The sequence below is a fragment of the Entelurus aequoreus genome, linkage group LG03 (genome assembly GCF_033978785.1).
Source record: "Entelurus aequoreus isolate RoL-2023_Sb linkage group LG03, RoL_Eaeq_v1.1, whole genome shotgun sequence".
Taxonomy (NCBI): domain Eukaryota; kingdom Metazoa; phylum Chordata; class Actinopteri; order Syngnathiformes; family Syngnathidae; genus Entelurus; species Entelurus aequoreus.
In genome coordinates, this window is record NC_084733.1 from 65,464,463 (window position 1) to 65,475,541 (window position 11,079).

The window sequence follows — 11,079 nt, forward strand, 5'->3', positions numbered from 1 at the left end:
GGCAGACGATCGTTCTGTATGGCGTACGGCGATCTCGGTTGGTACCAGAAATGCTGAAAACACTCGCATTGAAGCATGCAAGAGGAAACGTAAGCTCCGGAAGCTGAGAGTGTCAAGTACCTCCGCTCCAACTGGTACAATTTGATTGATTGATTGAAACTTTTATTAGTTGATTGCACAGTGAAGTACATATTCCGTACAATTGACCACTAAATGGTAACACCCGAATAAGTTTTTCAACTTGTTTAAGTCGGGGTCCACGTTAATCAATTAATGGTAAGTGATTTCAAGTGTCCTATATGTGGCAGATACTTCCGAGCAAGGATTGGCCTGACAAGTCATCTGAGGACACATCAACCACAATCAACTACTTAGATGTCCAGCTGCTCATCGTCGACCACAATGGAGGAACATCATCTTGAATTCCTAAAACAATTAAGTAATTGAAAGCAGGAAATGTTGGTAACGTTGTATGATCTGTTGCTGAAAATTTCAATACTTTTCTTTCGTTTGTGTATTTCCGAAGCGTAATGAGCCTTTATTGTGAAGGCGTAACCGGAAATGACCACGTGACGACTACTAGCTGAGCACTGAGCAGTTTAACGATCGGCGGCTGCTCTTCGTGCGTCGCTTTCACACTGCGCGCACACTTTTAGTTAAAATGAGCTCCATAGGGACCGGGGTGAGTATTTGTCTCTTTCAGGCTCTCTACTTTAGACACAACAGAATGGTTTTGTCTCACCTCTTCGAAAATGGTCCGTTCAAATGTGTTAGTGGTGTCCATTCATCTAGCTAGCCAGCTAGCTAGCATGCTGAGTCACAGTGAGGCCGGCTAGCACATTGATGCTAATCAGAAACTGAAAGCTACTTTGTTGTGTATAACCTAATGTAGTTGAGTGAACAAATGTATTATTTCAATCTATTTTGTTTGATTTAATTCTGGTAAAAACGTTTCAGCACTGTAGGAAGAAAACAGGACTCACACCGGGGCTGGGCGATACGGCTGAAAACTATCACGATATCGTAAATTGTTGATATTTTTATTACCTGTGGAAAATATATTTTATTTCAGATATAACCGTCCTGTGATTATGATCTCTCAGCTACCAAGGCAGGACGGAAATGTCAACACAAGCATGGAAAATATAAAATCACATTCATGCTTAACAAGCTCTTAAAATGAAGGTGCAAAAATAAGTAACATGTAAGAAATGTTCAATAAAGTGTAAGATAAGTGCAGAGTGGGAAAATGTAAACATAGAAAAACCTGAGAAGAACTATTCTGCAGGTTTAGAGGCGGGAAGTTACAGTTGTGCTCTAAAGGGTGAGCGTGGCTAAGGTGGTGTGGTATTAGCGCTCTTGCCTTGCATCATTCACAGACCACATTGGTCTGACTACGGTCCTTTTGAAAAAAAAACAAAAAAACTGACAATTTCTTTGCTCTCTGTGGCACTCATTTTGACTTTCTCTTCTCGCCATATTGACATAATCAACTGCCAGACAACCAAACCTGCTAGTTGATACTGTTATCTGATTGGCTGTCAGCGTGTCACTTCCACTGATCAGCGATCACTTCCTGCCTTTGTTCATGCAACCAACCTTGCTTCCCACCAAGAAGGGAACAAAATGATTAAATGTTTTATCGAACACATTTTTTGTTGATAGTGAATACGTGTCTATTGTGAAAAATACTGATATCGTTTTATCTCCCCGCCCAGAGTGCTTTTAAAAATATATTAATATCGATTATATGTCTGTCGGGCTATACATTGTGTACCCCTTTAAATTAAATTGATATCATGGTGCCGATAACAAAATACTGGTATCGGGACAACCCTAGGCCATCACAATATACATTGATATCGTTTTATTGCCCAGCGCTGTAAGGATTTTTTAAAAATTGTAATGTGTTACTGATATTACGTGTCTATTGTGATATAAATATATTGATATCGTTTTATCACCCAGCTCTATAGGCTTTAAAAAAAATATGTACTGTTTTGTTGATCTTATGTGTCTCACTACGATATATAATGATAGCATTTTATCGCCCAGCCTTATAAGGATTCTTAAAAAATGTGTAATGTGTTATTGATAGTACGTGTCGATTGTGGTATAAATATATTGATATCGTTTTATCACCCGGCTTTTTAATTTTTTTTAACGTGTCGTTTTATTGCCCAGCCCAAAAGGATTTAATGAAAAGTGGTCATGTTTTATTGATATTTGTGTTAATTGCGATATATATGTTTATATTGTTTGTTAATTGCGATATGTTGATATTGTTTGTTAATTAGATAGATAGATAGTACTTTATTGATTCCTTCAGGAGAGTTCCCTCAGGAAAATTTAAATTCCAGCAGTGTACAGAATTGAGATTGGAAAAAAAAAAGTTAATAATGGGAGTATAAATGGAAATAAAATAGAAACTATTACAATAAGAATAAAAATATAACAGTAACAATATATCAAGAGAAACTATGTATTGCACTGTTAATTGCACCGTTTTTTGTTGCAGATTATTTCAGTATTGTTATTGTTATTGTTTTGCATCTCCTGTCATCCTATTACCCCCCCTCCCCTCCAGAGAGGAGTTGTACAGTCTGTTGGCGTGTGGGACAAAGGAGTTTTTTAGTGTATTAGTCCTGCACTTGGGATGAAGCATTGAGAATTGCAATATATATGTTGATATTGTTTGTTAATTGTGATACATATGTTGATATTGTTTGTTAATTGGTTAATTGCGATATATTTGTGGGGTATTGTTTGTTAATTGCGATATATATGTTGATATCGTTTGTTACTTGCGACATATATGTTGATATCGTTTGTTAATTGCGATATATGTGTTATTATATATGTTGATTTTGCACCGTCCGTAGCTTTCGTCGGTACAATCAAGCTGTTGTGGTTTTTTTAAGCTTAGAATTCCTGGCATAAGAGCCAAAACAATAACAAAGTGAATGAGTGGAATACGGAGGATGTAAACTTCCCGTGGGCATGTCTTCTAGTACGACCTGTCAGCGTCCACCTTCTCACCTGACGGCCGAGTCTTCCAGGTGGAGTACGCCATCAAGGCTGTGGAAAACAGCAGGTTGGTTGTTGCTGCGACTCCTCCCTGCTTTGATGCCCTCTTTAAGTGTGTGTGTGTGTGTGTGTGTGTCTGTGTGTCCAGCACAGCCATCGGAATCCGCTGTAAAGACGGTGTGGTGTTTGGTGTGGAGAAGCTGGTATTGTCCAAACTGTACGAGGAGGGCTCCAACAAGCGCATCTTCAACATTGACAGACACGTCGGCATGGTAACCACACACAGGAGGGGGCGGAACAGCAACAAGCTTGTAACCGTCTGACACCCCCCCAGGCAGTGGCGGGTCTCCTGGCTGATGCGCGTTCGTTGGCGGAAGTGGCCCGGGAGGAGGCGTCCAACTTCAGGTCCAACTACGGACACGACATTCCCCTCAAGGTAAGCCGTCGCAGAGTGGTAACGCCCACCACTCACGCCGCTTCCTGTTGCCACACAGCACCTGTCGGAGCGTGTGGCCATGTACGTGCACGCCTACACCCTGTACAGTGCCGTGCGACCCTTTGGCTGCAGGTGAGGCTTCCTGGTCACACCTGTTCCCTCCTGGTCACAACTGTTGCCACCTGGTCACACCTGTTGCCACCTGGTCACACCTGTTGTCGCCCACAGCTTCATCCTGGGCTCCCACGACAAAGACGACGGCCCGCAGCTCTACATGGTCGACCCTTCCGGCGTCTCTTATGTGAGTCCTGGACACACACATACACACACACACACACACACACACACACACACACACAATGGCGTGATGATGCTGAGAAGGTTTTGCTAGAGAGCTGATGTCATTTGATGTAACTTTTCTCTTGGCTGTCTGACCAAAGTGTACCTGTCAACTTACACAACCACCAACATCCTCATCTTTAACCTGCTCCATCTGTGTGTGTGTCACTTTAGGGCTACTGGGGGTGTGCCATCGGAAAAGCCAAACAAGCTGCCAAGACAGAAATTGAGAAATTACAGGTGACTGTGTGTGTTTATATTAAATGTATATATGTATGTACATATGTATGCATGTACAAACCCCGTTTCCATATGAGTTGGGAAATTGTGTTAGATGTAAATATAAACGGAATACAATGATTTGCAAATCCTTTTCAACCCATATTCAATTGAATGCACTACAAAGACAATATATTTGATGTTCAAACTCATAAACTTTATTTTTTTTTTGCAAATAATAACTTAGAATTTCATGGCTGCAACACGTGCCAAAGTAGTTGGGAAAGGGCATGTTCACCACTGTGTTACATCACCTTTTCTTTTAACAACACTCAAACGATTGGGAACTGAGGAAACTAATTGTTGAAGCTTTGAAAGTGGAATTCTTTCCCATTCTTGTTTTATGTAGAGCTTCAGTCGTTCAACAGTCCGGGGTCTCCGCTGTCGTATTTTACGCTTCATAATGCGCCACACATTTTCGATGGGAGACAGGTCTGGACTGCAGGCGGGCCAGGAAAGTACCCGCACTCTTTTTTATGAAGCCACGCTGTTGTAACACGTGCTGAATGTGGCTTGGCATTGTCTTGCTGAAATAAGCAGGGGCGTCCATGAAAAAGACGGCGCTTAGATGGCAGCATACAGGTAAAAGCCAGTAAATTAGAATGTTTTGAAAAACTTGATTTATTTCAGTAATTGCATTCAAAATGTGTAACTTGTACATTATATTTATTCATTGCACACAGACTGATGCATTCAAATGTTTATTTCATTTAATTTTGATGATTTGAAGTGGCAACAAATGAAAATCCAAAATTCCGTGTGTCACAAAATTAGAATATTACTTAAGGCTAATACAAAAAAGGGATTTTTAGAAATGTTGGCCAACTGAAAAGTATGAAAATGAAAAATATGAGCATGTACAATACTCAATACTTGGTTGGAGCTCCTTTTGCCTCAATTACAGCATGGAGTCGATGAGTTTCTGGCACTGCTCAGGTGTTATGAGAGCCCAGGTTGCAACTCTTCTGCGTTTTTGGGTCTGGCATTCTGCATCTTCCTTTTCACTATACCCCACAGATTTTCTATGGGGCTAAGGTCAGGGGAGTTGGCGGGCCAATTTAGAACAGAAATACCATGGTCCGTAAACCAGGCACGGGTAGATTTTGCGCTGTGTGCAGGCGCCAAGTCCTGTTGGAACTTGAAATCTCCATCTCCATAGAGCAGGTCAGCAGCAGGAAGCATGAAGTGCTCTAAAACTTGCTGGTAGACTGCTGCGTTGACCCTGGATCTCAGGAAACAGAGTGGACCGACACCAGCAGATGACATGGCACCCCAAACCATCACTGATGGTGGAAACTTTACACTAGACTTCAGGCAACGTGGATCCTGTGCCTCTCCTGTCTTCCTCCAGACTCTGGGACCTCGATTTCCAAAGGAAATGCAAAATTTGCTTTCGTCAGAAAACATGACTTTGGACCACTCAGCAGCAGTCCAGCTCTTTTTTCCAGGGTCAACGCAGCCGTCTACCAGCAAGTTTTAGAGCACTTCATGCTTCCTGCTGCTGACCTGCTCTATGGAGATGGAGATTTCAAGTTCCAACAGGACTTGGCGCCTGCACACAGCGCAAAATCTACCCGTGCCTGGTTTATGGACCATGGTATTTCTGTTCTAAATTGGCCCGCCAACTCCCCTGACCTTAGCCCCATAGAAAATCTGTGGGGTATTGTGAAAAAGAAGATGCAGAATGCCAGACCCAAAAACGCAGAAGAGTTGAAGGCCACTATCAGAGCAACCTGGGCTCTCATAACACCTGAGCAGTGCCAGAAACTCATCGACTCCATGCCACGCCGCATTAACGCAGTAATTGAGGCAAAAGGAGCTCCAACCAAGTATTGAGTATTGTACATGCTCATATTTTTCATTTTCATACTTTTCAGTTGGCCAACATTTCTAAAAATCCCTTTTTTGTATTAGCCTTAAGTAATATTCTAATTTTGTGACACACGGAATTTTGGATTTTCATTTGTTGCCACTTCAAATCATCAAAATTAAATGAAATAAACATTTGAATGCATCAGTCTGTGTGCAATGAATAAATATAATGTACAAGTTACACCTTTTTAATGCAATTACTGAAATAAATCAAGTTTTTCAAAATATTCTAATTTACTGGCTTTTACCTGTATGTTGTTCCAAAACCTGTATGTACCATTTTAGCATTAATGGTGCCTTCACAGATGTGTAAGTTACCCATGCCTTGGGCACTAATGCACCCCCATACCATCACAGATGCTGGCTTTTGAACTTTGCGTCGATAACAGTCTGGATGGTTCGCTTCCCCTTTGGTCCGGATGACACAATGTCGAATATTTCCAAAAACAATTGGAAATGTGGACTCGTCAGACCACAGAACACTTTTCCACTTTGCATCAGTCCATCTTAGATGATCTCGGGCCCAGAGAAGCCGGCGGCGTTTCTGGATGTTGTTGATAAATGGCTTTCGCTTTGCATAGTAGAGTTTTAACTTGCACTTACAGATGTAGCGACCAACTGTATTTAGTGACAGTGGTTTTCTGAAGTGTTCCTGAGCCCATGTGGTGATATCCTTTAGAGATTGATGTCGGTTTTTGATACAGTGCCGTCTGAGGGATCGAAGGTTACTGTCATTCAATGTTGGTTTCCGGCCATGCTGCTTACGTGCAGTGATTTCTCCAGATTCTCGGAACCTTTTGATGATATTATGGACTGTAGATGTTGAAATCCCTAAATTCCTTGCAATAGCTGGTTGAGAAACGTTTTTCTTAAACTGTTCAACAATTTGCTCACGCATTTGTTGACAAAGTGGTGACCCTCGCCCCATCCCTGTTTGTGAATGACTGAGCATTTCATGGAATCTACTTTTATACCCAATCATGGCACCCACCTGTTCCCAATTTGCCTGTTCACCTGTGGGATGTTCCAAATAAGAGTTTGATGAGCATTCCTCAACTTTATCAGTATTTATTGCCACCTTTCCCAACTTCTTTGTCACATGTTGCTGGCATCAAATTCTAAAGTTAATGATTATTTGCAAAAAAAAATGTTTATCAGTTTGAACATCAAATATGTTGTCTTTGTAGCATATTCAACTGGATATGGGTTGAAAATGATTTGCAAATCATTGTATTCTGTTTATATTTACATCTAACACAATTTCCCAACTCATATGGAAACGGGGTGTGTATGTACATGCAGCTGAGATAGGCTCCAGCACCCCCTGCGACTCCAAAAAGGGACAAGCGGTAGAAAATGTTTTGTGTGTGTGTATGTGTGTGTGTATATATATATATATATACATATATATGTATATATATATATATATATATACATATATATGTATATATGTATGTATGTTATATGTATATAATATGTATATCAATCAATCAATCAATGTTTATTTATATAGCCCTAAAACACAAGTGTCAAAAAAGGGACAAGCGGTAGAAGATGGATGGATGGATGGATGGATGTTTGTGTGTGTGTGTGAGTGTGAGAGATGTCATGTAGGGCAGAACGGTTAAAGCAAAAATAATCCCAATGATTTGGATTGATTTTGTAATCAGGATTGTTCATGAATTAGAAGACATGATTGTACCAACACAACTTGAAATATCATTTAAAACTAAAAGTTAAAAACAACAATCAATGATAACTCGAAAAGTTTGGCAGAAAATTTGATGGGCCACCTATCTGTGCTCTGAAGCTGTGGGCTGGCGTCAATTGAAGCTAAACGCTAAATTAGCCTGCTAGCTTTAGCCTGTTATACTGGGAACAGTTGGCATACTGTATTTTTTTAGAGATCTTTTCATGTTAAAAGTATACTTTTAAGATGGCATCAAGTATCAACATTCATGATTTGTAGGTTCAAACAAACAATAATAGCTAAAATGTTAGCATGCTAACATGGGATGAGTTGGCATAGTTCCATGATTGCATCAAGTCTCAAAATTCATGATTTGTAGGTTCAAACAAACAATAATAGCTAAAATATGCTTCTAAAGTAATGGAATAAGTGAACATACTTCTAAGAGGGTACCAAGTATCAGAATCCATCATTTGTAAACAAATATTTAGTCAAGTAGAGAAATGCTCACATTTATTGGTGCAATACATGAAGTCTATGCAGTATTTTATAAATAATTGTCAATGGATCAATAAGTGTTTTATTTTGAGTATGGGCTGCAACCATTAGTCCACCCTGTGGACACATGTCCACTATAAAATGTGTCCACACTCGTGACGTTGTCACTGGTGTTTTTGCGGGTGGAAGTGGGTCCGCGCTAGGGCTTGGCGATATATCGACATACTTGATATATCGCGGGTTTGTCTCTGTGCGATATAGAAAATGACTATCGTGATATTCGAGTATACGTTCTCACGCAGTTGCTTTTAGCTGCTGGCATTACACTACAGGCTCTTCTCACTCTTTCTAGGCTCTCCTTCTCACAGAGACTTAAACAAGCGCACCTTCTTACATACGTCACGTACGTATACGCCCTTGCGGAGCAGAGAGGTAGCAGCATGGGTAACGTTAGCTGTGGTGCGAGTGGTAATACGAGAGAAAGAAGGTGCGAATCTGGTAACAAATGAAGGAATGATTAATTCCCAAGAAAAACAGCAGGGGATCCATCGTCTGGCAGTGGTTTGCATTACTGCTAATATGTAGCATCATTTGAAAAGTCACCTGCTATAGAATGAAGAGTGCTTACCGGTACTCCGCATGTCAACATCTCCGTTCGGTGCCACACCCACAAAATGCAGAGGCAACCATTTCCATATCAACACCGTAAGAAAAAAATAGTCCACAACAGAAGGAGATAACGTCCGCCGGAACCTACCACATAGCGAAGGACGTACACAATTTGATTTCCTATTATGCAGCTCATTTTTATTTGGCAGTTATTGACATATCTTGTGTGACATCATGCACAAAAGTGCACTTTATTTGTTTTAAACTATTGTAGTGGCATTCTGTACAAAAAGTGCACTTTAATTTAGTGTTGTTTTGATGTGTCATCTTAGTGACATCATGCACAAAAGTGCACTAATAACTTGTTTTAAAATGTCTCTGACAATTTTGCACTTTCTGTTTTGAAATGACATGAATGTTTGTGCCACTGCTCAATAACCGTTTAATAAATACAGTTTTGGTCAATTAAATAAATGATAAATGGGTTATACTTGTATAGCGCTTTTCTACCTTCAAGGTACTCAAAGTGCTTTGACAGTATTTCCACATTCACCCATTCACACACACATTCACACACTGATGGCGGGAGCTGCCATGCAAGGCGCTAACCAGCAGCCATCAGGAGCAAGTGTGAAGTGTCTTACCCAAGGACACAACGTACGTGACTAGGATGGTAGAAGGTGGGGATTGAACCCCAGTAACCAGCAACCCTCCGATTGCTGGCACGACCACTCTATCAACTTCGCCACGCCGTAGTTGTGATTTCCCTCTCTGCATGAAAGTTTAAAATGAGCATATATTAATGCAGTATGAACAAGAATGTTTTAATTTAGACACATAGAATCATCATACTGCTGTGATTATATGCATCAAGTGTTCATTCAAGGCTAAGGCAAAATATCGCGATATATATCGTGTATCGTGACATGGCCTAAAAATATCGAGATATTAAAATAAGGCCATATCGCCCAGCCGTAGTCCGCACCACCAGTCTGAAAAACATGGCCAGTTGTGAAGCACATATGTAAAATAACTACACGTCAGCCATGCAATATGTACCTTTTATTATCCCACTAATGGTGAAATAAACCTTAGTTGCAGCCCTACTTGTGTTGGGTACTTTCTTGAAACCTTTATTTTGTTAGCGCAGTCAGAGCGGATGTTGTGCACAGCGCTGTTATTGTGAAGGGGGGGAAGTGTGCTGCCTTTACCTTGATCTTACATCTATCGTGTGTGTGCACGTGCGCGCGCATGCGTGCGTGCGTGTGTGTGTGTGTGTTGCAGATGCGGGAGATGACGTGCAGAGAGCTGGTAAAAGAGGTTGCCAAAATGTGAGTCCTAACAAGTCTTGCTCTATTCCAACTTTGGCTATTTGACTAATACAATGCCCAAATCCATCCTGCATTTCAGACTTGTGTTTCTCACCTTTTTCATCAAACTTATTTGCTTCATTCTGGACTCAATATAGAATGGGGGCCCCAACTCTTTCCACTGAGGGCCACAGACTAACTAAGGAGGCAGGGGACATTTTGCTAGTGTTACCTTTAAGACCAGTACAATCTATAGATTAGTATCAATGAACTAGAAATAAACATTTTAGTAAACATTTTGGGTCAATACTGAAGAGCGAAAGCCAAACTGAAATGCTAACCGCACACTAGCCAGATAGCGTCAAGTCACAAAAATATTAGCACAATTAGCCAAAAAAGTGGCATGCTGATAAAAAGTAGCTACAGGCTGCTAAACCAGGACTATATATAGACAAGTAAATGCAGATCAATTAAAAATGTTTTCTGAATGTTGAGAAGCCAAGCTGAAATGCTAACAGTTAACACGCCGGCCATATAGCACAAAAAAGAGAAAAGTGATGTAAAGAAGTTAGCATGAGTGATGATGATCCTAAAATGTGTTTGCAGAATCTACATCGTCCACGACGAGGTGAAGGACAAAGCTTTTGAGTTGGAGCTCAGCTGGGTCGGAGAAGGTAAGAACATTGCCACAACCAATCACCACGGTCGCCAACTTGACCACACCCACTGTCGATTGTCCCGGTCGCCGTTGTGACCCAGCACTCCCTCTCTTGTGTCCCGACAGTCACAAACGGACGCCACGTGCTCGTGCCCAAAGACGTCCGAGAGGAGGCGGAGAAATACGCCAAGGTGTTCACACGCACACACACACACACACACACACACACACACACACATGTAACGCACCATCGTGTCTTTCAGGACTCGCTGGAGGAGGACGACGACTCGGACGAAGACAACATGTAAACATTTTTTTTGTGTGTTTTGTTTTGAAAATAAAAGTTGTTCCCTGTATTTGC

At 41.0% G+C, this 11,079-nt stretch overlaps 1 protein-coding gene and 1 non-coding gene across 2 annotated transcripts; both read left to right on the forward strand.

The window, feature by feature from the left end:
- The first annotated feature begins 523 nt into the window (after positions 1-523).
- Positions 524-11,074, forward strand: LOC133646739 (proteasome subunit alpha type-3). The gene is made up of 11 exons (XM_062042456.1): positions 524-682; positions 3,012-3,094; positions 3,176-3,299; positions 3,362-3,463; positions 3,522-3,595; positions 3,692-3,764; positions 3,977-4,042; positions 10,035-10,081; positions 10,667-10,734; positions 10,845-10,909; positions 10,982-11,074. Exons 1-11 carry the CDS (start codon positions 662-664, stop codon positions 11,024-11,026), a joined length of 768 nt encoding a protein of 255 aa, XP_061898440.1. The 5' UTR covers positions 524-661; the 3' UTR covers positions 11,027-11,074.
- LOC133647544 (small nucleolar RNA SNORD53/SNORD92) lies at positions 3,823-3,901 on the forward strand. Its single transcript, XR_009825726.1, has one exon. It is a non-coding gene; the product is annotated as a small nucleolar RNA SNORD53/SNORD92 (small nucleolar RNA).
- Positions 11,075-11,079: the final 5 nt, after the last annotated feature.